Source organism: Thunnus maccoyii, chromosome 1 (genome assembly GCF_910596095.1).
Source record: "Thunnus maccoyii chromosome 1, fThuMac1.1, whole genome shotgun sequence".
Classification (NCBI taxonomy): Eukaryota; Metazoa; Chordata; class Actinopteri; order Scombriformes; family Scombridae; genus Thunnus; species Thunnus maccoyii.
The window spans coordinates 9,744,712-9,771,627 of NC_056533.1; the positions used below are offsets into that span (position 1 = coordinate 9,744,712).

Here is a 26,916-nt window from a genome sequence, read left to right on the forward strand (position 1 = left end):
CCGGGGACAGTCCCGTTAAGCGGAGCGGCAGAGCGGACAGACATTTTCAACCTGAGTCCAAACAAACACAGCAAAATAAAAAGAAGAGGAAGAGCAGAAGAAACTTGCTGAGGTGGGTCAGACTCATTTGTTTTTCTTTGTTTTCCACCGGTTGAATAATAAAATCAGTTAAAGTTTGAATTATTGATTAAAAATGTAGTTTTAAAGTCGCACTGCTTATTTATTACAAAGCCCATGAAGTCACATGCAAAGGGAAAATCATTATAATGCTCCTGTGCTGTTGCTGTAGTGTGTGAAGCGCATCGGTACATGTTTATACGAGGAAAGGAACCAACTTTTGAGTGATTTTCCGTTTCAACTGATAGTCTGGATCGCAGTTTCCGTGCTAAATAGCTTGTATCTCAGGATTAAAGTGGTTGATAGTTGTAAGGATTAAATTAGAGGATCGTTCAGCAGCTGTGAAGTAGTTTTCTCGTGTTTCAGAGGGCTCGGCTGGAGGCGGAGGGCTTTAAAGCGTCTTGCAGAATGAATCGAGTTCAGCACCGCGGACAGCTCCGGAGCTCTCTGACATACACAAGTCAACCTGCGGGCGCACAGTAACATTCAGTGTGTTCAAATCACAGCGGAAACAACCACATTTATCTGAATGTTCTCCTTAAACAAGCGGGAGGATATTTAGGAAGTTTATCTGGCTGCGAAGCAAAGCAGAGAAAGCAGGTTTTTCGACTAAAATGATGCCTGAGACAAGCTGACCTGCAGTGGAAACTAGTAAATGATCTCATCTATGTTGTCATATCTTTGATAGAGAAGAGATGTTCAGCTGGACACTATTTTGTGTTTTGTGGTGGAGAAGGCTAATTCTATCTATCTATCTATCTATCTATCTATCTATCTATCTATCTATGCAACATCTATCTTGTTGGGGAGCTTTGTGGAAAGTTAAGGAACTGTTGTTGTTGTTTGACAAAGACTCTAAGATTCTGGCAACAGTTTTGTTCCTGTGTTTCAGCTGCGGGTTGATGAAGTTGAGGTTGTACTCAAGGCAGGACTTGACAAAAAAAAACCCAAAAAAACAACAACAAAATGAAGTGAAATTATTTTATCAAGAACTGCATGATTCTAGAAATGAATTGCACCTTCATTCCAGATAAAATCACATTATACAAACTCTCTGCTCCCTCTGTCCTGCTTCTGTACCTGTTGTAATGTCAGTGAGGACAAAGAGCTCAGGCCAAGCAGATCTTAAGCAGATCAACACATGTGTGTTGTCTCTGTTTGGCAGCCTGGTTTTGTTTGTAAGTGGGAGTAAACAGACAGATATTTCAATGAGAGGAAGTGACCACAAAGCATCTGACATATGCTGCAAGTGTGTTATGATTCTTTTGTCTAGTGAGACAAAATAAAAAAGGAAGACTTCTCTATTATTCTTTTTTATTATTATTTCTGCTCCAGTTTTAGTTTGTGAAGAGGACACAAATCTAAATTAAATCAGCTTTTAACTAGCTGTGCAGTGTGAACAGCTCTGTTCTATAAACTGCTGGTTGAAATGACGGTTTATTTAAGCTGCAGGTGAAACAGGTGTTTTTACTGATTCTTTGGCTGAAATGTTATGATGAACAAGAGCCCCGGGTGAGAAAACAGTTCCTGCTTTGACTGGCACAACCCTTCCATCCCCGCTCTCTCCCTCCCTCCCTCCCAGCACCCATCACTCACCACTCCGTCACCCTGCTCACAAAAAGATGAGAAATCACCACCAGCCTCCAGCTCAGTCCTGCTGCATCTGTGGAAAAACACACAGGCACACACACACAATAACACACTCTTTGTCTTGTCTCTTTCCAACCACAGCCAGGTGTATTACTCTTATTATTCATAGTTCTTTTTGTGCCGCTCTCCTTGTTGAATTTCAATGTAATCTGCTATAAAAGACGCTAGATAGTAGATAAACAGTAATATCCAAGAATACACTGTGATCACAATCTTGTTTTTCAGTGTGTGTTGCTCACATATTAGGTTTCAGCGGTAAAAACTGGCAGGGAGATGCATTCGCAGTCCGTTCTTGGCAGCTGCTGCCTTCTTTAGCCTGTGGGATTTTTAAATACAGATTTGTTTTGGACACACACTCCGTTCAAACCTGTTGATGTTTAGATGGCACATCATTTAACAAAATAGACTTGTTGTAAATGTGACAGTTTGTCGGCTTTAGTCTATTCTGGCTTTTCTGGGAGGAGGGAGAAGCTCCACAGGATGTTTTGGTCTCACCCACACAGTCTGGATTTAGAGTTAAGTCATTTGTGCCACTTGCAGAGGTGTGGACTCGAGTCATATGACTTGAACTCAAGTCACAAATGTAGTGATTTTAAACCTGACTGAAACAAGAAAGACTTGGAACTGACTTTAAAAGTAACTCGTGAATCTGCTTACACTTTCTTCCTTTGACCCGGAATGACTTGATATCCTCCCAAACAAATATTAAAAATGATGTTTTTTTAAGTGTGCAGCGAATTAATTACATTGAATCAATCACATGTCAGCCAGTCACATTGAATGAGGAGGAGGGAAAGACCAGCAGACAGACAAATAATGACTTGTTTGGGACTTGAAACACAAAGTTTATCACTTAAGACCAGGACTTTAACACTTACTGTACTCTGTCAGCATAAAAGACATCTAAAAAGTCATCATTTAGAAGATGGTGACAAAGTTTCTTGCTCAGACCAACCTCTCTTTCATTTCACACACACTCACACACACACACATCTGTTTTCTGATCCTGGTGCTCCATCGACAAAGCAGATCATTTCACATGTTTGGAATTATGATCTGCTCTCCTCTCATCGATTAGGCTGACACGACAGATCTGTAGTAACCTGACGCTCTGTAGGGATGCTCATCAGTCTCTCCCTCTCTTAAGGCAAGGTTAAAGACTTTGATGATCTGAACACAATTTCAAAGTGGTTATGAACGAATTTTGTGAATAACTTTGCAGCTTTTTCTCATGACACGTGTGTGTGTGTGTGTGTTTGTGTGTGTGTATACTGCAGTTGCCGTTTTGGTTGCCGACATGTGGAATAAGCTTTAATCTTTCACATGTCTTATTTCTTCTCCCTGTGTTTCATATGAATGTACAGCAGGCAGTACGTGTGTATGCACCTATCTATTTTAATATGTGCTGTATATGTGCCTGTCACCTCTGTTTGCGTGTGTGTGTGTGTGTGTGTGTGTGTGTGTGTGTGTGTGTGTGTATAAATGAACAGCATGCACAGAGCAGCATGTTGACAGGTGTCCATTTGAATGTGCGCAAGCCGGAGGAGAGCGGAGAAGAAACAGAGGAAAGGCGGGGGTGGTGGAGAATGTGTGTGTTTGTGCTTGTGTGCTCCAAGTTTAGTGCGTGTTAGTGAGAGCAGAGAGGCTGTGAATGCCAAAGTGAAAGAAAAGGGAAAGCATGTATCAGGAGGGAAAGTAAACGAGAGTGAGAGAGCGAGAGTGGTCCATGTGTTATGCAAGTGTTGTGAGGCACCTCTCTCTCTCTCTCTCTCTCTCTCTCTCTCTCTCTCTGTGTGTGTGTGTGTGTGTGTGTGTATTTTGTAGGACTACAGATTAATCCAGTGGGTTTTATCCTCAGTGAATGGGACAGTGGAGCTTTGCAGTGATTATCCCTGCAGGCCTCAGATGATTGCTTTGAATCTCCTGTACGTCCCACTCTACCATGTTTCCCTGTCCGCATATTTGTCCATCTGCACATTGCTCTGTCTGTTCTGCCTCATTTATTGTAAACTTGTTTAGTAAATGTTCCATATCATAACATGTGACATATCTGTAAATCATAATTTTATAAATTTACTGTTATTACACTTTAAAACAGTTCAAAACGGTTCCAAAAGCTGTTTTAAAGTATGGTTTAATACGTATTTTCTATCTTTCTGATGGCCTGCTACACCTCCGCACATCTTCCGATCAATAGTTTGCTTTGTCTTCCCGTCCCGTCCATTCCTCTGATTAATCTGCCTGTTTCTCTGCCATAGCTTTCCATCTGTCTGTCTGTCTGTTTGCCCGCCTTTGGATTATATAACCAAGAAATGTCAGAAATGCAATCTGCTCAATCATCCTCGCTCAGCTGAGACAAAAATGGCTGAACCCTGGGAACCTGCCCCCACCGTTTGTTTTGGGTCCCCTAATCCTCCGTCACAGTGAAGGTGTGAAAATCAGGTCTGGGGGCATCTTAAATAGTGCATTTTTTCACTCGCTGCCAGATGGTTAGGTTGTGACCTTGTACCTCTTTGTTCAGTCACTGAATAGCAGCTGAATGATTATGAAACAATAAAGGAAACGTTTTGGCAAATTAGAAGAGTTTTTGAGATAATGACAATTTAGAAGTAGATTATTTGTGGCATTTTACTTCAAAATTAGCACAAAAAGTAATGTTTTTAGGCATCCATATATTTTCCTGGTGAGTGGGCTTTTCCTCCAGATCTCCTCAGTGATTTTCCACAGCAGATTTCTCTCTGTGTGTCCCTCCTGTCTCTCCATAGGGAATGTTATAATTCGCTGAGGCCATATTGACACGGCAGGCGTTGCCACGGGCAGAAACCCAGCTCTGTATGAGGTTTTCTACCTTGTTCTATTCACACTCAAAAACTGTGGTCAACCTGAAATGATTATAAAGCTGTCGTCTGAGCATTAACATCCCCCCTGCATTTTGAGTACATCTTTGAATTTATTTTTTGTAACTGAAACAACTATACTAGAATAGTGCTCAGACTATAGTTGCATTCATTAAGACTAGCTAGGACACCCAAGTTGTGTGTGTGTGTGTGTGTGTGTGTGTTTGTGTTTGTGTGTGTGTGTGGCTGTTCATACATGTACATGTATGGTATATTAGCAGTCAGGCGTGAAGTGGTGGGTGTACTGTCTGAATAGTTTAGCCCTCAGGCTCTCATCATGCTCTGTGGCCCGGTCACATCTTGGCAGATGTGTTTACTGCTTATAGGTCAGCATGGAGGTACAATATGTATGTTGTATTTGTGTGTGTGTGTGCAACTGCAATTGCAAATACATTTTACAGGAAATATAATACCACTGAATTACACTTTCTGTCCACATAATGAGAAAATGTATTTGGCAAGTAACAAAAACGTTGATAATGAATGTACTGTATGAGTAAAATGTTCAGTCATAATGCATTTCATTCTAACAAAGTATAATAGTACAATATCTGCTGATAGTACAGCATTATTAAACTTTATTTATGGTTATGTTTAGGCTCTGGTAGCACTTAGGAAAATCATGGTTTTGGTTTAATACAGAAAAAAGTCTGCAGTGACTTGCAGCACGAGACATGATGTGTTTATTAACCAAATTCAATTTAACCAAAACCACAATCTTTCACTAACTTTAACCAAAATGTTTAACCTAACCATGCGTTTGTTTTGGGATGCAAATCCCCGTCTCCGATGTCAACATCCTGTGTTTTATACGCCCTCCATCCACCCTAAACACCCGCCTCCAAAGCCAGTGCAGAATATAAATCTAGTAATAAGATAATAAAAATCATCTTTTTTATGAAGTACTTTTCAAAACCCATGTTACAAAGTGCTTCACATGGGCAGCAAAAAATGTGGTGCTACATTCATTCAAAACAATGTTGCCTGTGAACATAATATGTTTGCTAACAATTGGGAAAATAATTTAGTAGTATATAAACCTACTTTTTATGAGACATGGGTGGTATGTGTGTGCTTCAGTCTGGATCATCGCTCAAGCCAGTTTTTATCCATGCTAGTTAGAGATGCTAGCATGATTAAGAGCTGCACTAAACAAAAGATATCTTGTCTGCTTGTAATGGAATTTAAATATATAAAAGATGTATTTTTATCAGTAGATCTATAATCAGTAATATTTCAGTCTATTTCATTAATAGACTAATTAATAGAAAAACAGCTACATAACAAACAACCAGTGAATTAAGTTTTGCTTGCTTGCTTCTTGCTTGCTAGATCAATGGAAACTGACACTTGAACAGTGTTAAACTCAAAAACTTTAGCACTTTGCATTTTAGACCCTAAAATGATCCTGTAACAGAGACGCAGCAGGACATAAACGCAAACAAAGAAACATGAGCTACAGGAAGTGATACACTGCAAAAATCCTGATCCTTCACTGTTGCGTGGACACACTTGATGTAAAATGAAGGTCGTTTGAGAATGAATAACAGCGACATACAGTACCAGTCAAAAGTTTGGACACACTTTCCCATTTACTTCAATGACAAAGTGTGTCCAGACTTTTGACTGGTATTGAATGCGTATATAAGTGTTTCTTGTCTACATCAGCAGGTGCTCTTATCTCCTGAGTCTATATGACAAGTTTGGTTCTATATGTTGCTCTGCTCTGTCCTGACTGGTCAGGTTAACAGCAGCTGACAGACTGACAACAGTGAATATGGGCGAGTGTATGTATGAGCGTGTGTCCATGTGTGTTTGCTGTACATGTATTTGTGTGTGTGTAAGTGAAAGGTATCAGCCTCCTCATCTTAAGAGCCTCTCTGATGCCGAGATAAGTGTTTTTCCTGGATAACAGTAGGATCCACAGGGTTACACAACTACATGTGTGTGTGTGTGTGTGTGATCTGCTGCAGTATATTGATTGCAATAAAAAGCCGAGAGAAGTTGAAAACAATGTACTGCTTTGTTGAGATCCTTCTTAAAATAAAGAAAATTACAAATATCTTCATTTAATTTAGCCTAAATATATGATATAATCTGTATGGCAGAAGGCAAATTTAGTCTTGATGTTGTTCTTATCTCTAGTGACGTAGCCACGTGATTATATGAGTGTGATGAGGAGACTAGAATTGCTATTTGGCCAATAGAGTTAAAGTTAGCAGCGACTGCATGTACTGCTTAGGACAACATAATTAGTTCAAGTATGGACAGTTATTCTTAAAGGTCCCATATTATACACTTTTCCAGTGTTTTATTTGAAGTTTTGATACCCATAAGAAGATATTTGTGTGGTTTTAAGTACCAAAAATCATCTTAATATAGTTTTACATCTCCTCTGTCAAGCTTCTCTCTGGCGCTCTGGCAAGGACAGGGTGTTTTGTGTCTGTCTCATGACCCTGTTCTCTGATTGGCTGATTGAGTGATGCAGGCCAGCTATAGGTAATGGACTGTAGCCTACTGTAGCTAGGTATAACCAGGGCTCTGGGTAAAACTCTTTTTAAATTATTAAATTGCAATGGCCACTGCCGAGAATAATGTTATCCAACCTTTGGAAGGCTATGCAGCAACAAATTTGCTTTCTGACACACCAACAACTGTGCAGTGTTTCCTCCGCAACTGTCCATCCTCTGCTCCGCTCTGTGAGTGTGTGGAAGGGCTAAGCCCCACCCCCAGTGAAACACAGAGAGCAGAGCAGGGGAGAGAAACTAGCACAGACATAAATGACAGCAAAACGCCGTAGAGACTCTCACACTGAGCTGAAATTAAACAAGCGCATATAAATTAGATGAATAACATAAATAAACATATTTTGCTTGTTTCAGGAGGGGTGGGGGGTCCCATTGGAGGTGTGGGCCGACCCCGCGAGGCAAACACTGAGTGTATAGTTGTGACATCACAACCTTACGGAAGTCCAAACGGCTCATTTGAAGGCACGGTTTCTGAATATAGGCTGTGTGCATTTCTTCATGGACTGAGCATTTTGATACTTTCACAGTATTTTTATAGCACCTAGAACTGCTTTATAAAAAATAAAGAAATAAAAATCTCCCTTTCTATAATATGGGACCTTTAAGTGTGTGATGTGAAAGTGATTTAATTCACCAATCCTAGTCTTTTTCCTTTTTTTTCATTTATAGAGTTAGTTTTTGTTAACCTACTGCGGGTTGGGAACCCAGATGGTCATAGTCTTATAATTGGAATTTGAAAAATAATAGATACGCACACACACACACACACACGATGTTGACCTCGCCCCATCCAGTGAATAATGAAGCATGGTTCTGCTTTGATGTGGTAAGATGTGAACCTGCCCACACACACCCCTAGACCCACACCAATACGCACACCTACACACACATACACACACATACACACCCCTTATCTGTCCTGCTGCTGCTCTTCTTCTTGTCCTTGACCCACACACAAATACACACACACAGTAATTCATAGTGTGACATGGTGACTCAATTGTCTCCTCTACTTTCAGTGTAAAAGGACAGGGCCTAGAGAAGCAGAGCCCTTATGATATGACATAATTACAGAGATTATTGTAAAGCTGTTATTATTAAAGCCATAATTATGAAGTTTTAGCTGCAGTCTGGTATACCTACTGGTGTACTAATTATCATGATGAATTCAAGAAGAAATATAGAATAGATGGAAGACAGAAGGTCACATCTCATTTAAATAGAGGAGGGTGATAGGGAATAAGAGAATGCTAAATGCTCCTCAAAGATATTTCTACCCTGGCTTCTTTCAAAATCATTAATATCACCTCTTTCACATTCATTGTGTTTCGTGCGATAATACTGAGGTAAGACATGCAAGAATGAGAACAAAACTGCTTCACTGTGTTGAAATCTTTTTAAGCTTTCCATTACAGTTCCTTCATGCATGTTCTCCCCACAGGGTTGAATTGTTATCCTTCCTAAAAACCCATTGACTACCCGGGGTTCACTTTTGTGCCATTCAGTTCTACACAACCAGCTTTGCTCGCAATTATACAAAGAAAAGCAGCATTACAGAAATAGCAATGCTAATTTTCAGTCATACCATACCCACCGTCTCATTTACCCTTCGTCTCCCTAACTAATCCGCAAAAACAAATGCATGAAAGCGAGGGAAAAGTGCACCAGCTAGATTAGGTTAGTGCTTCTAAACCCGTGAGAAACATGCAACTGAACAACTGACAAGCTGACCTGGTTTCCCTGACTGTGAGATGTACTGCAACCAGAGTGTCCTGATGTCCTATTTCCTTCACAAACATTGTTTATCTCAACAGAACATGGCACTTGATTGATAGCAGTCCTCTAGATTCATAGTTGAGGCAGTTTATCACGACAGCCTGCCAGTCTGCGTGTCTTTGTCTTTTTAATCCCACATCCTCTCCTGAATTAGTGCTGTATGTAGAGGAAGACACTGTAGAAATTCACATGGAAATTTTGCATCTAGTCTGCATTAAATCTACCCGTTGAAGGTGAGTCTTAGAGAGGAGAACTAAATTTGCATTTTTATGCTGACTGTCTTTTGTCTCCTGGATGTTAACAGAATCCAAACCGACTGAAATACTTTATTTGGTACATGCTTTATGTTGATTTAAAAAATGTATGTGGTTTGTCTTTTTAGCAGTGTTCATGAATGCCCCTTGCAGTCATCTGTCTAGATTTACATCCTTTGTTTTACCTTTTGTTGTTGGTGGTTTGGTGGCTGTTCAGTGCTGGATTTTGATGTAAAATGCTTTAACTTGATTAAAATCTATGATATACTGGGAATCTCTGTTGGGCTACAGCTTAAAGCACTGACCATGAACCGAAACATCCCTGGACAGGGCCCTTTGTTGCATGTCACTCCCCATCTTCATCCCCACATTTCCTGTCATCTCTCTTCTGACAGTTATCAATAAAGTAGTCCTGCAACTACCGATTATTTTCATTATTGATTAATCTACAATCAATTTATTTTCTCAATAAATTGATTCGTCTTTTCAGTCTATAAAATGTCCACAGTCCACAAGCCAAAGATATTCCAGAAACCAGAAAACATTCATGTTTGAGAAGCTTGAACAACAAGAATTTGGGTCAGTTGACTGACTAATCAATTAATTAGCTAATCGTGGCAGCTCTGCAATAAAGGCATTGAAAATGCTCAAAACATAGAACAGTGAACAGTGTACATCCCATTAAGTCATGTGGTGTGACAGAATAGCTTCAAATGTCACAGAAAATGTTGGGATATTTGTTTGCAGATGCCCACAAAAGAGACAAAGGTGTGCTCTTGTAAACTGTTTAGGTGCATGCAGTTTGTTCGATTAAAAACCCTGTCAGGTGTACACTCTAGCTTACTGTTAAATTCTTGGAAAACAGCACGTCTTTAATAGGTCATCCTGACCTGACAAGAAGTCCTGCCATCTGCCCCTCCTGTCAATCAAACAGCCCCTTTCTCCTCAACTTATATTGATGTTGTATCCCACAACATCCTGTTTAAACAGAAAATACATCACATATGTATAGGCCCAATGAAATTAGACACTTCCATAATCATTACATACAGTTGGTGCATTTCAGTACATTAATATATTGAAAACACACACTGCAGATGCTATATGAATGTGTCCAAAGTGTTGAGAAAATCTACAAATTGCAACCTTTATTTGGATCAACAGGTGAAATATTTCCAAAGTAAAATCAAAGCTCTTTCCTTACTGCTTCCTCACTTCATTGTCTTGTTCATACAAACACATACTGCTTTTTCAACTGGGTATTCAGAGTGGAGTTTTCCATTTGTGCGCTTTGACAGGATTTCTCTTTGTTGCCTGAAATAGCTTGTCGTTGGATTCTTGCACGATTGGGGCTGTGTGGCTCTGTGTTAATCATGTCAGCCTATGACAGTGCTAATCCATTCCTCTTCTGGAGATATGTGCCAAAACTGTATGCTGCTCTGTTTTACTGCACTGTCTTCACACACACACACACACACACACATACACACACCATGAAACAGACTTACTTTATCTAATTCAAATGATGAGCCGGTATTCAATGGCATTATAAGAAGATGTGATGATGGATGACATACAAAGTGGGAGGCGAACAACGACAGAAAAGAATGTCCATGAAAACTAATTCAGGACTTTTTAACCAACAAAAGAAATGACAGCATTAGGAGCCCACATATACAGTAGCAGCTGAACTTTTCCCTGGTTAATGTAAGGGCAGCGCTTTTGTCCGACTATAACACTCTACAGCTATGTTAGCAGCTATGTGAGGCTGTTAGGGACAGCAGTGTTTTGAGCTAAATGCCAATGTTAGCATGCTAACATGCTGATGTTTAGTAAATCTGATTTTCAACATGTTTATCACCTTAGTTTAGCCTGTAAGAATTTTGCTAATTAGCACTAAACACAAAGTACAGATGGGAATGTAGTAGTTTTGCTGCTAGCATGGCTAAAAACAACAGACACAATTCCCGTCCTTGTCACGTGATGAGTAAAATGCTACTGTGTTGTACATGTTTCTTTCCCTCTATCATCCTGTTTCCACATCTGCCCTCAACAGCTTTTAGGATTAATGCTATTAGCCTAATATTTTGATCAATAATTCATTGGTGCCCTTTTAACGTCTCCATTTAAGTCAGTGTTTGAAAGGTTGCTGTTTGTCTGTAAGTCAGAGGGCCAGTCCTTTCATTTGTTGCTTATTTTTTCCTCGAAGTGAAGCACTCATTGCTGCGGTGCTTTTGCTCTGCACTTAACATCGCTCGTAACAGTTATTATGATATGATGGTTTTGTCCTGTGTCCTTGTCTGAGGATTTCTGTAGGTAAGATTTCAGCAATAATGGCTGTTTGTGCTTACTTTGTAGTCTTCCTTCCTTTGTGGGAAATTGTATCATTTCCTGTGTGCCAGATAATTTGACCTGGAAAAGATCCACCTGACACCAGCAATGTAATATATCAGCTACAGACAAGTAAAACAAGTATTCACTTATAGGTAGATATTATGGATTGTTACTTGAATCTTCTGTAATATTTGCTCTCTCATTCACTGTATACATTCATGGACAGAGAGGGCGTGGAGAAGGGATGAAGCGGAACAAAGAAAGCAAAGAGAGAGGAAATGGAGTTAGAGGAGAGAGTGTGTGAGAGAGAGAGAGGAGAGTAAATCCTCTTTCCCCCCTGACTTTAATCTCTCCACGGGCTGAGCCTGGCAGTTCAGGCCTTACAGCAGCCGTCAGTCAAACAAGTGACAGCCAGCAGAGCCGCAGGTGGGGGATGGGGACGGCCGGACCTTGTGTTACGTCAGCTCGACTGTCATGTGTGTGTTTGTCTGTCTATGAAACATGTTAAGCATGTTAAAGAGGAGCTGACTTTCAGATGGGGGATGGACGAACACAAGGATTTGATTTTGAGTTACAGTGTGATGTGAGACATTCAAAAAGCTGACTGGCAAAATCTGAAACATTTTTTTTTCTTTTGGAATTTGTGACCATGAGTGACAATGATGCAGACCTGCTGTTGCTCCGTTATGTTATGTTATGATCTGTTATGCTTGTATGGCCGTTAGTTGGTGCATAAGAATGTTTCCAAATGTCTTTTTTGTTGTTAAGAGTTGCAATCTGCGCATTAAATATCAATTTTGTTCATTGTTTGGTTTTCCATTTTCAGTAAGTTGATTTTGCTGCCATTAAAAAATGGAAATGAATATAATTTGGGCCCATGCTCATTTCATGTTTAACTCACTTCAGTGATGTTAAAATCATATTAAACTTACTGTGACACTGTTGTGTGTCTCTATTGTACAAACCACAGTTATAGCTAAGAGACACTAGCTGAGCTAAAATGAACACACAGTAAAACAGTAATGGGATAATATAGTAGAGCAACTGAAGTTAACAGGGAATGTCTGCTTCCTTGTTTGTTACCTTGTGTGAGATAAGATGTGTTTACAGGATTGTGGTTGTTATTTGAGCAGATACTGTGGTCAGCCACTCTGTGGATGTAAATGTCGGTCAGTCATTCTGGTTGAGACTGAAGTATCTCTACAACTATTGGATGGATTGCCATGGAATTTGGTCCAGAAATTCATGGTCCCCAGAGGAGGAAATATAATAACTTAGGTGATTCTAAACTTCACATTTAGCACCACCATCATTAGGCCAACATTTGAATGTGTCCAATAGACTTGGATTTATGACCAAATTCCTGCAAAATAAATGACATTCCCCTCAACTTCAACTGTGCTTTGTGTTCAGTGATAATTAACAAATATCAGAATGCTAACAAGCTAAACTAAGATGGTGAACATGATAAACATTATGTCTTCTTAACATGAGCCTGATAGCATTTAGCTCAGAACATAGCCCAGGCCTATCTCTGACTTGAATTTTACTTATTATAATACAAAATTAATCTGATTTATTAGTGGTTAAATTGATAAGATGCCTGTCAGTTAACAAGCCTGAAATTTGTGCTCAACAGCATCTAAACTGGTCTTAAATCAATGTACGCTGGGGTAAATCTATGGCTTACTGTACCAGCCAAGGTTAAACTCAAAGTGAGATTGTTACATGAAAGAAGAGTGACAGGAAGAGTGAGTATAAGAGGGAAGAGCAGAGAGATGGAGCGATTACACGCAATATTGATGGGTGAGATGTTTTAAGGTCACAGGTGACAGATCCAATTATCCAATCAGGGACAAATGGTGGGAGTACACAGTTCTTATACTCAGCATCCAAACAGAATTAACTGCACTACAAGGATGCATCATTAAGAATAAATAGCAGAGCATGCCCGGGACATTTAATTGTTATTAATGAAATGAATAAAGGTTGGTTAAAAGAGAAGCTGGAATGCTGATCTTAATTTTGATAGAATGAAAGAAAAAGATGTGAGCTTGAGTGTGGGAGATAATGATAGAAAGGCAGTGTGAGAGGAAACTAGAAGAGGAATCTGTGTTGGATGTGTGAGTCAACAGGAAGCAGCTCAGCAATCAGCGACTGATCAATAACAGCAGAAACCTACACTGAGAAGATAAACATGGTGAGGAGCAACAGCGAAAGACACGATTGAGCATGTGAGAGCACATGTGTGAACAACACAGTACTTAGTTATATTCAGTTATTGTGTTTAAGGTCTGTAAATGTAGTGTGACATGTTTCATTACAGTACATTAACAGAACAGTCTTTTTTAATGGAACATGCATCACCGGATCATCAATACTGTTGCCATTGACAACACAACAAGTGGGCATGAAGTGAGCATTGCTATGGATATAATCATTCCTGAATCCTTTCCATTTTGGAAACTTCATTTTTTTCAATCATTCATACCTGAGCAGTTCTTTTCAACAGAAAAAGTCATGTTTGACTGGTAAAATCATATGAGCAGCTGCCTCTTGTACCACCTGAACCATGTGATGGATTTGGCATTTGTGCTGCCCTCTTTTGACATTTTCTTTGTCTCCTCGCTACGGGTCACCTGTGATGTTGCTGATCTATGAACTGATGCTTATTCTGCTGTTGCACTCATTGTAAGGTGCTCCAGGTTACAGCGTCAGCCAAACGGCTAAAATGTAAAATTTCCACATAAATATTTGAAAGTGCAACTGTGCACCAGGCATAACAAACAAAAAAAAACACACACGCAGAGAGAGGGAGGGAGAGAGCATGAAAGAAGGAGAGAAGCACTTTCAAAAGGCTGTTTTTCTCCCTCCCCCCCTCCCCTCCCTCCATCTCTTTTCCCGGCACATGTTCAATTATTAACCGGCCTGACGACTCTGCTGGGATGGAGGCAGAGACAGACAGACAGACAGAGGGCGGGGTACAACAAGGAGATACTTTATCAAACATCCAGCTGTGGCTCTAACTGACCTTGTGTCTCCTCACCTCAGAGTTGTCCTGACAGGGACTGACTGATGGACGCTTCAGGCCTGAGCAGAAAATGAACTTTTTAGGTCCCAAAAACTGGTACATCAACAAAACTCACCAGCTGTGTTACCTATTTTAACAGCAAGTTAGAGTTTAACAGTGTCAAAGCATTAAAATAATGTAAAATGAAATATAAACATAAAGCAACTTAAAGTAAGCCTAGAACACTGATGTTTTAGCATGATGATATTCCACTTTTATCCTTATAAATCTGGTTTTGGAAATGTTGTTTTGTCTTGGCAGGTTAATAAAACTGACAGTCTCTTCCTACAGCTTCAGTAGCTGATTGAGACCAAAACTCAGTGGTCTCTTGGTCCCATCACTATACTGTATATTGCAGTAGATTACATTACATAAAGCTTTAATGATCCCTGAGCTGAAAGCTGCTTGGTGGTTAAATTTATATCAGCAATGAGCCACATTAGAACAAAAACTCTTCAATATGATTTGTGCAATAAAAACAAAAATGCACTCGAGGCACAAATGAGATCTGATTGGACCAAAGCAGATTATTTCCCTCATTAAAGGCTTGATTGTCCAGACATACAGCAGCAGAAAAAGGACAAGGAGTGAGAGAAGCAATGAAGGAAACAGAGACTGAGCTGGTCTCCTCAGCCCTCGTCACCTTTGTCCTGAGCAGCAGCAGCAGCAGCAGCAGCGTGAAGCTCTGTCAGCCTGCACAGTAACAGCCACATGTATTTTTCATGGACCATACCTCCAGCTCTACTGTGTGTGGCTATATGAAACACTGTCTGGCAGCGCATCAGAGGAACAAAAATAGACCTCTGTCTCTGTCCTGATACTTTTTCTTCTAACTGTTAGAGCGATGCCACTCCTACCTCGTTCATTTCGATTCACTGTTGATCCCTGAGGAGGAAATTCAGGGTCAGCGAGGTGGAGGTTTCAACTCGCGATGTTTTTCTTGTCCAGACATGCACATGTATGGTTGTGTGAGTGACTGGGGCTGTAGACAGAAGCAGAACCTGTTTACCTACGGTGTTTTAAACAGTAAATTATTCATCACTTTTGCTTATGAGGTTGCATTTCTCTCTCGCTCAGTCATCAACTCTGGTGCCTTTGTTTTATTTCTAAAACATTGTTTGGTCTCATGCGTTGATGGTCTTTTTCCCTGCTATTGACAGTGACTTGTAACGACAAACGCTTTTCACACTTGATTATTGGCTTCTGTGATCGCAGGAACTTTTCCAGGAATCTTTTAGGGAACACAGGAACTTTACCTGCATTGAAACATAGTTCCTGATCTACCTAAAAGTGGTTCTCTTTCATTGCACTGTGAAATGGTGCTTTGACAAACGACAACTTCAGGGTTGACACAGGTGTCAAGTTTAGTGTTCAAAGTCCTTCAGTGTTTTCTGAAATGACACTGTGACAAGACTAGTTGCTGTGAGTGATTGAGTCTGTGACTCTGCTGTTACTGAACAATCTTTCAAAAGATGAATCTGGCAACAGCTGAGAACAGAAACTGCCACAAAAAAGTTTGAAAACTTGACTCAGCTACAACAGTTCAAAGATCTCACAACGGAAGTAATGAAGGATCAGAGCTGTGCTGCCTGTACATTATATTGATGATGAGTAAATATGTATCTGTGAGGTTGTTGGGGACTGACAAGTATAGGAAACAGACATTTGAGCCCACTGGCCACAGTGAATGGTGTTTCAAACAAGTCACATATAATTTAACTATTTTATCCAGAAATCTAGTGATTTTTAGACGGTGAAATTCTTTCTTACACTGTAGTTCACATGCTGGACATACAGTAACATCTGTTGGTGTACTAACCTCCAGTCTCTCTGTCCTTCTTTCTTTCAGTCTTTCTTGTTTGAGGTCAAAGTTCAACAGTCGTCATGGCAGATGAAGCAGACATGCGCAATGAGCTGGCCGACCTGCAGACACGCGCGGACCAGATAGCGGATGAGGTACTGTAGAAGACACACATACACACCTGTGTACACACGGACCAACAAGCTTACACAATGACACACACGAAAACACTGTTGTCTGCTCTGATATTGAAAAGAAAGATAAAACATCACATTATATTTTTCAAGTAAATACAATTCACAGAATTTCCCTCAGGACCAGAAAAAATATATTTTTGGCTGCAACTCAAAGTGACTCAATATGATCTTGTGTTATCTGCTGAACTGGCTGCTGGAGAGATCTAACTTATAAATCTCTCATTTATTTGTTATCTAGTTATAATTATCCAACTTCATTGCATTTAATACATTTTAGAAAACCTACAATAACAGCCCAAAATATTACTTCTTATTTAAACTATTTAAATTGCAAATTATTTCATTACTAATCTCAATAAGAAAAGTGTGCCATTTATTATCATTTGAAACATATAATCTTCTGTATTTGAAATGAATTTCAACTCTTTTTTTGGGTTTAATAAGCACCAGCCTCCAGTCAAATTATGATTGAATTGTATTTGTCAACCCTTCATTTTATACTGAAAATCCAGACAGAGGGTTGTATCCCAGGTAGTTAATCTTCAATCAATCAGTCAATCAATCAGTCTTCATGAACATTTGCACATCTAACCTCACGTCTAAAAACATGCAATTCAATTAAACTTGAAACAGAAACAGAAAAAAACAGAGAAGTGGAACTCTCTGGTACAAACAGATAAATTGTGTTATTTGTAAAACTTGGTCTACAGTCAAAACTGGTTTTGGTTTATGAAGTGATAATTATAATTTGACATTTCAAAATGGCCTGTTCTCATGAGGACAGAAATGTATCCCCAAACCCTCCAGGCAAACAGACACAGCTGCTGTAATGTGACCCTCCCTTGTTTAAGCGATTTGTTCTCTTCCTCTCTGTAGTCTCTTTCATCAAAAACTGTGCTTTTTTGGGGGGAAGGAAGAACTTTGCCATTTTAATGAGTTGAGAGGAGCTCAGGAAGAGGAGATAATTCTGTGCCGCGGAATAATAGAGCAGCTCAAATGGCCTTATTAAACATTCATGAGGAGATAATGCACGGCCAAGAGGCTCCAAGGAAGTGATGGGAGGGAAGGAAGAGAGAAACAAGTAAGGCAGGGATGGATGGATGGATGGATGGATGGATGGATGGATGGGTGGAGCAACAGAGGGGCAAGGGAGAAGTAGGAGATGAGGAGATTACAATGGGGAGAGAGTGGAATGAGGATTAGGAATGAAAAGGTGTTTGGTTTAAGAAATGGTTGAGTTTTAGAGGGCAGAAAGTTAGCGAACAAAAGGTAGAAATCAGATCAGGAATAATCAAGTCTAATTATGCAACCAAGTGTCATTAATTTGTCTTCACATCTTTGAATATAGAATATTAGTGATGTTTTGTTCAAAACCTCAATCTTTCATCTTCACACATTGAGATGTTTTTGTGATATTTCTCACAGGTGATGTACTGTACTGTGCGTCTGTATTTGCTCTTTTGTGGATGTTCAGCTTATCATCTGCTCTCTCTCTCTCTCTCTCTCTCTCCCTGCAGTCTCTGGAGAGCACTCGGCGTATGCTGGCTCTGGTTGAGGAGGTGAGTCCAGTGACACACAGCAGAGAGGGAACAGGCTTACTCATATATGGCACAAACAACAATTCGTTTTGGTATTTTCACTTGTTGACATTTACCAACATCTCTCTCATGCTGAATAATTAAAAAGAAGCCTGGATTGGCTGTACAGAGTGAGACCAGTATATAGTTTAACCTGTACCCATACATTCATTCACACCTTATGTTTGAGGTAAAGCAATGATTAACAGCAGCAAAGGGAAATGTGTATTAAATGAGAAAAGGTTTCCTATCATGGCTCCAGTAAGTACATTTTAAACATATTCTCATGAAGCAAACATTTCACAGAGGACAGGCAAATACCATCTTCTATCATGTTGTATATAATGTCCTATCACAATGGTGATATGCTGTATATCACATATAGTAATTTTCTTTACAGTAAAATCAATTGGGAAACGATTAGATAAAATTTCCAGATTACACTGGGTGATACTGACTGAATTTCAGCAGATGAAAGTGAAAAAATCCTTCTAGTGTCAAACTGCACATACATCACTCTGCACAGTGAAGCTCAAACATCCAACTGAAGGAACAAGAAGAAAAACACATTTTTGAGTGAAGGGGAAGAGATACAGTGTCTTGATATTACAATAACCAGATAGCAAATCTTACATCACAATATTGATATTAAATTGATTTATTACCCAGCCCATAAACATCACATATAATATAGTCACAACTTGATAAACAAAAACAGAAATACTCTTCACATCATAAAAAATCTTTAGTCTAAAAGGCTCCTCTGAAGTAAAAGTTTAGATACAGCACACATTTCAATAGTAACCTGTTAACAGACCTGAATTTCACGACACAGGTGTGTTTGAATGAAACAGCAGTGATCCATTACCTTTCTCATATCGTCATTGTGCATTTACAGCCATATGTTCTGCTACAGTGCTCGCTGAATTTGAACGAGAAATGGGCTTTGTGTCCGAGGAGTGTGAACAACGAGCACAGTGACCATCTGTAGAAGCTTAATGGAGGGTTGAACAGCCAGGTGTCTGCGCCGGGTTTTTTCATCATGCTGTACGTTTCGAGATATTAGAGGTATAAGAGGGGGCTCAGCAAAAATATCTTGTACAGCCAGCCAGGTCATTTTGTCACTTTGGAAATGATGTTCTTATAACACTGTAGACACATGATGAAGAGTTTGTATGTTCACTCACTTATAGTTTAAGATGTTTGTCTTGACGTAGTCTGTACACAGGAAGTGCTCCTTTATATCTTTTGTAGCTTGTTTCTTAAGTTCAGGTGGAATTTTGAGTTCTTGAGGCAAGAAACTGAATCAATATGCAAGCTGATACTGTTTTTTACTGGCATTTCATCGCCATCAGTCTGTGTTGGACCTTTAGTTCCTGTTCTATTCCCACTGGCTCCAGAGACATGGCCCTGCTCTAACCCCTTGACCAGCCACTATGTCTTAATGAGACAAAGCAGCGAGGGACTGAGCAAGACCTGAGGCTGACCTGGACAGTGACCTGCTGGACAGACAAACCTTTTCACTGGCAGTGGCTGAATTTCGACCTTTAAAGATAATGCCAAGGGAATGACATTTGCTCGATTCTACTGTTAGATGCTGACTTGGAAATGTCCTGTAGTTTTTTATCTCAGAGTGCGATGGCTTGTGATGCTCCTGGACTGCGACTCTCAAGTTGAAAACTAGTGGAAAGACACTGAGACAAACAGCTACAATGTCATGTTTTGGCTTCTTCTCTCTGTCTGATGAAATGCTCTCTATTCCGCTCTCTTACCATCTCTCTGGAGAAACAGGCTCAATATAAACTGGGATGAAGCAATAACACAGCATGGATTATGGATGAGAGTCAACATGCCTCTTCTTATAACATACTGCAGATAATATAAAACTATCTTCGGGTTTATTTGAGCTTATAGCCTGAAAATGTCTTTTTCACAAGTAATTTGATTTTTAGCATTCATCATCTGACAGTTCTTATTACTCTGCATGTTGACAGTAGTTTCCTTACATGCACACTAAAAATAAAACAGAAAGTTGTTAAGCCTCTCCGTTCATGACGAAACAAAGAACATGCCAGTTTTTGGTACAGTGGAGTGTTCAAACTATGGCATGCATGGGGAAGAAATTGTCATTTTAAGTACAAAAGAAAGTTCCCTCTTTAGTTGGCACTCCTCAGACATAAACAGATCTCTAAATTATTCTCCTGACTCTCCATCAATGTTACCAAAACTCACAGAGAGATTCACCAAGTCTGCTATTTTTGTATTTGCTATATTCATTTGTAATGAAAGTGACCGTGCAGTGCACTTTTCCTTCTCGTAGGAAACTGTGAGCACATGCTAATGCTCCGTGACCTCTGTGTTACAAAGGCTTATTCTGTAGTGAAGCTTACACTAATTGAATAAGTGGAGAGCAGCCAGAGCAGGGAGCACACACGTCCAGTGATCTGTGCAGTGATACCTGTCCAGGTCTGATTCTGCACCGAAACTGTCTCAGATAACACATCGTCCAAGTAAATGTATGTCTGGAGAGAGTTTTGATACTGTGTAATGCTCTGCTAAAAAAGTGACAGTGATGGCATCTAGTCGAGGCTGTTCTGGTCAGTCAACACATTAAATTCAACAGTTTTCTCCAATATCAGATTTTCTTTGTTGTTGTCTTGCGCTTCTTAATTTCTTACAACAGTTTTTGTTCTGGAAAACCTGTTTTCTTCATGACGTTTGCTTGAACAATTTAATGATATTCCTTTATACAATGTTTCTGATGATTTCAGTGTATTTCTACTGATATCTATTCTTGTGTTTTTGGTTAGTCTAACCAATAAATATAACCAGTAATATCATTAACAATTGGATCAATGTATTTCTAAATGAAAATGAGTGAAAAATAGCCCTGCTGTAACAGAAGAGTTTAGAGTCATTATTTCATTTTTAGGATGATTATGCTCAAACTCTGTGTGGTCTTACTCCTGCTGTTTTGGTGCCACACTGAGACCACAGAAAATAATTCTGATTACACTTTATAATCCATGCATTTATGTTGTGAAAAATGACACATCTGGAGCGCTACTACATTCTTAATAATTCTACATTCATTCAAGTGTACAGAGAATAAATCAACCAGTAGATAAATCTAACCCTCTTTAAGCCTTCTCTCCTTTTCTAGAACTTTTCGCTTACGTGATCCTTTAAGGATAACACCCATACCGTCACCGCACTGCAGCGCTCACTCACTTAACTATCTTTTTGTTGTAATGATGATGAGCCTGCTGAAGTTAAAGCTTCTTCTACTTTTGTATTCTGTAAGTCGCTCTGGTTGAGATCATCAGCCTAATACCTAAAATGTAAATGTGAAATCCATGCTGTCTCATTATACCGCTATATGCATGGAGTCTCATTTGAAATGCATGAACTTACATTTGAGAGCAACACTGTGAAATCAATTTATGTGAAGTGCAAAAGTAAATCTGAGAAAACTTCCAGAGCAAATAATAAACAGATATTTCTTGGTTTGCTACTGACTCAGTATGTAAAGTACATCTGTAATAACTGATGTAGAAAGCCATAAAACACTCGAGGACATTGACCTTCATTACTTTTAATTTCCATAAACAAAAAAACCCAACAACTTTCTAACAATGTAATGTAGTGGCCAGACTGTGACAATCACAGTGAGTGATACAATGTGTCCTTGTCTCATGCAGATGTGACCCGTAAATCATTCTCGCCACGTCTACGAGATGACCTTTGTTTTGTAAGATAGCAGGAAATGTCTGAGCATATCTCCTCCCATCAGCTGACTGACACATGTACCGTGGTGCTTCGCTCCCTCATAAATAAACTCCAAGCAGGGATGAGGTTTAAGGCTTCAGGCACTATTAAAATTTAAATGAGTGGCTAATATGACTGATATATCGGGGCCTGTACCATTATGTCTGAGAATTCTCATGTAAGATATTTCGTGTTACATAGCACAGGGTAGTTTGAGGCCAACAGCAGTCTGACAGTCAAGAAGATTTCAATGTGTTACAAATTATAAAAGTCTTCTCTCTTTTGTTTTTATCCAGTTCACATCAGTTTATGTATTCAAAATCTATGCATTAGTAGAATAAATCTTATGTACAGTATCTAAAGTGCATCTGCAATGGAGAGATGTGGGTCACTGAATTATTGGAAGTGAAAGAACTTTGTAGTGCAACACATTTAATGTATTTTTGTAAAAAGGTTTTACCAAGAAAGATCCAGATTAAAGTTGTTATGAAAACTGTTATCTTTAAATTCGGCCTGCAAGAAAGAAAATAAAATAAAAAAATAGAGAGAGATGAATATGAGAGCGACCATGAATGAACATAGGGATAGATGGACAGACTGATAGTAAAAGCCTGTTCGGTCCAAATCCAATGTCTCTGTGGAGCAGATTTGTAAAATGAGAGATCTGATTTGATGAACAGCAATAGGCCTAAAGTCAGAGTACATTACACAAGATGGACATGATATGATGCAGGCCACTGCACTGTAACTATTCACCGTTAGTAAATCATTTAATTCCTTCTTTTCAGTCTTAAAATATTAATTTTCTTCTAAAACTGAGAAAACTTATTATTATTAATACTAATACTTACAATATGTATTAGTATTGTTACCAATGCAAATCTGTTTGTTTAAAGAATTGTTTCAAATGATCCTTTACGTGGTTGTTGTAGGGACATCTGCTTGTAAACTTTAATATGAAGTTCACATTATAATGGTCACAAATTCACCCTCTGAAATTCTTTGTAATTTTTCAAACAAATGTGGTGAACAAAGGCATTCATTTTTAGCCTATGATTTTGCCGGCTGGAATGGTAACTGTCTCTAGCAGATTTTAACAGCTGTACCTATCTAGCTAACGTTAGCTACATGAGTTGGTTTAAAATGCGTTGTTTTTTTTCCCACTCTGCGAAGACCCGTCCCTACTCTGCCTCTGATTGGCTCTTCCCCCTGATATTCTTACCCTAACCATGGATGTATAAAGAGAACTGGATACAGCGTCTGAGGCGTTTATTCCTATGAAAGTTGCTCAGTGGTGCATGAAGCCAAGAAAGCCTCCTCCGCTGTAAAGAAATTACCTGGATGAAAACATACTGAGCATGCTCTATGGGCCCCATGTGCCCCATACACCCATAGAGCATGCTCACTAGAGACTTCTGCAAGCTGAGACAGCTAACTTCTGGGTTAGCCTTCCAACCAACTTGAATGGGGCTAAAACAATTAAAATATGAGGCTCTTCTAGACTTTCAAAATGTCATTTCACAGGGTTGTGACGCTCAAAAAAAATGTATCCACTGTTTTACAGCTGCTCCTTTTCCTATGATTGTGTGAGAGAAAAATACTTTTTGGGCCCCTGTCGGACCCGGAATTTGTAATTCCAAGGTTTGGCTACTATGTCAAATTGGTGTCAAAGCCCGGTGCTGTTCCTGGGGGCTTGACCCTAACTCTAACCATCTCACTCTTCATGCCTAAACTTAACCAACCTAACCAGCAAAGGCAACGAGTACTAGCCAGTCAGAGGCAGAGTAGGGCGGGTCTTTGCAAAATGCAAGTGGGAAAAAAAAATAGGGCGTTCAAAACTCTTGTCTCCAACTGACTTTTTTAACGCTTCCAGCTGAATCATAGTATGGTGAGGAAAAACGTAAGATCAGACTATTTCATTGTAACATAACCATGTTTGGCTTCTTAGCTTAGCTACACACTGCCCATATTTTCAACAGTATGTTTCAAGAGGCCTGTAGAGGCTTTTTGGATGGCGACTAACCAGTGTGTTTGGCAATAGTGCTCTCAGGTAACGTTGGCTGAGATTTCTGGAGTGTTAACCTCCCCAAATCCAGTAAAGAGCAGGAGCCTCTAGCCTCATGGTACAGATATGGCTCATACTACAGCCTCACATACACCACTTTGACATATTGAGAAATCCAAAGCTTGACAGGCATGCCATGCCTAGTTACGTTTGCTAACCAAGGTCCAAACAGCAATTGAAAGGATGGGTTTGCCAATTCAGACGAGTAAATTAATTTACATTTGTAGTGGTTTTCATTTGTTTTAGGACAAACTAGAATAAAAGGCTGAAAAGCTTTTTATGATGGACATTTTATTGTAGCTGTACTGTAAACCCAAACCAAAATAATGATGATCATATGATACAGTTGAAAGCTTCGGAAAAAGCTAGTTAGTGGACCTTGAGTTGGAATTATAACTATTTTGACAAAACAATTCTAATTCTAATTCAATTTAAAAAATTCACTGCCATTATCTGTTGTGGTTGCACAGAAGTGAATAATATACATGGACACATTTTATCCTGGTGCAGGCGTCCACAGTGGCTGAATTAGAACAGATTCCAGGAGACAGCAGAGCGGATATCTCAATGAAAAATCAATACCAGTCCACCAAGGACTCTGTCTTAATATCCACAGACCTCTTGCTTGCTTTATTTGCCTTGGTCTATTTTCTTACTCCCGTGTTCTCTGTATTATTCATTTTCCTATTTCTTGCCTATATGGACTTTGACACAAAGAAAAAAAACTTTATCTAAGCAGAGAAAACTGGCAATAATTTACTCTGATGATGGTAACTGATACAGACACCCCCTGAATGTTTTACCAGCATGTTTACTACACCTCACCAAGACAACAAAGGTTTTGGACAAAACATAACTACTCGCATGTCAAAGAGAATTTTACATCTGACTAGATCTGTCAATTAAAAGAAAAATTAAAGGCTACATTAAAACTGACCTTATTAGTCAACTAAATGTGCTTGAAAATCACAAAATATTCTGAATGGATTGCTTTACAGCAGCAATGCTGCTATTCAAAGAAATGAAGAACAAAAAAAGAAAGATGAAATGAGTTTAAAATATTCATCCCTATTAATCTCTTGAAAAGTCGTCAGCTCCTTCTACATTCCATTTCCTGGGCGGCAAATTATTTTGGGAGTAGCTGTTAAAACATAACAGAGACTGTAGGACTCACTGTATCACAGCAAAGTGTAAAAAAGACCTGATAGTATGTTTGCATGTGTGTGTGTGTGTGTGTGTGTGTGTGTGTGTGTGTGTGTGTGTTTTAACTAGCCATGCAGAAAGAAGTGATGTCACCGCATCACTTCATGCCAGTTGGCGTGATCAGATATCCTGTCCTGTAGCTCTGGAGCCACGACGGCCCTCGCAAGTCTTTGATTTCCCATAATTCCTAGTAGGTAAACAAACAATTCCTCACCAAGTTCCCATGCTGAGGGTTATATGGTTATCATTTAGTTTTCTGTAAAGCTAAATAAACGACTCCGTTATACTTTCTGAGCAATCATTCATCAGTAGCAATTTAACTTCACACTGAAACAGATCCATGGCCACTGGCAGATCTTTTCACAGTCAGTTTGATTGATACTAATATCAATGGCATGTCTAACTGGCCTCCAGCCCTGGTCTCTATCTATCACCGCTCCAAGAAGGTCAGAGCACACTTTGATCCAAAATAGCTGATGCATGAACTGAACGGCCTTTGGACTTTAATATCTGTCGGAGGAAGTCTCAGGCTCACGGACAGCACAAAGCTGTTGTTTTGTCAGTTGCACAGTGGTTAATGTAGTTATTGTGTGCTTACTGAACTGTGTTATTATGTGATGAAAAGCCCAGTGTATGCATGCACAGAGAAATAACAGTGTATGAGTGGATGTTTGGTCCGTACATGTGTGCCTGCTTGTGTGTCTGAGCTTGTGCCAACTCTGTAAGCCAAATCAGAATGTTACATTACTGGAGCTTTGTCAACAAATCTCTGCTACCAGCCCAGTGAACATAACAAATATAGCACATGCCATTTGGTGGACGAGTTTATCCCGAGAATCTTTGCAGGATCGTGCATGAATATATTTGTGGCATTTTCAGATTTTTTCAGGTTTCAGGAGGTGTGCCATCTGTGGTGGAACAAATACTCAGATACTTTATTAAGTAAAAGTAGCAATAGGCTACAACTGTGTAAAAATACTTCATTACAAATAACATTTCTGCATTCCTACTTAAAATTCCTACTTAAAAAACTAAAAGTACACTCAAACTGTACTTGTAGTATCAAAGTTATGACCTGGTTCTGCTGAAAACTGGTTCTTGTGACTGATATATTATTAAATTATTAGATTGTTAATTCTGATGCATCAGTGCATAATTAGCAGTTTCCTGTTGAGGTGTAGCTAGTTTAACTACCCAATATATAGTTTTGGAAAATACGCTTATTATAGTTAGATGAGACAATCATTCTGATGTCTGTATGCTAATTGTGGAGTTGTGGTTAGCTTAGCTTAGCATAAACACTGGCAGCAAGGGGAAACAGCTAGCCTGGCTCTATCCAAAGGTAAAAGAATCCACCTACCAGAACCTCTAAAGCTCACTAATTAAAATGATAAAATTATATCTCATTTGTATAATCATTACGAAAACCAAAGTAACAGAAGTTGTGGTTTTATGGAGAGTTATGTGCTGGACTTTTTCTTGGATGGGCTCAGTGATTTCCTAGATCTCTGCTCTTTGCCTGGCAAGGCTCATCGATTATAACCTTTGGTTTTTGTATAAATCAAAGAAATACATCACAAAGTTGTGTTTTTTTTAACCTTGAGCTGTTTCTCCCTGCTTCCAGTCTTTATGCTAAGCTAAGCTAACTATCCCCTGGATGTGGCTTCATATATGAGAGT

The 26,916-nt window shown here is 39.3% G+C and overlaps 1 protein-coding gene across 2 annotated transcripts in view; it reads left to right on the forward strand.

Annotated features, from left to right (window-relative positions):
- The window catches only part of LOC121890558 (synaptosomal-associated protein 25-A-like), a 38,883-nt gene continuing 11,967 nt past the window's right edge, over positions 1–26,916 (forward strand). For both annotated transcript variants that reach the window (XM_042403086.1, XM_042403005.1), the window contains exons 1-3: positions 1–112; positions 16,476–16,582; positions 18,142–18,183. In XM_042403086.1, the coding sequence (XP_042259020.1) occupies positions 16,511–16,582; positions 18,142–18,183 (114 nt within the window). In that variant the 5' untranslated portion in view covers positions 1–112; positions 16,476–16,510. The remainder of the gene's footprint in view (positions 113–16,475; positions 16,583–18,141; positions 18,184–26,916) is intronic.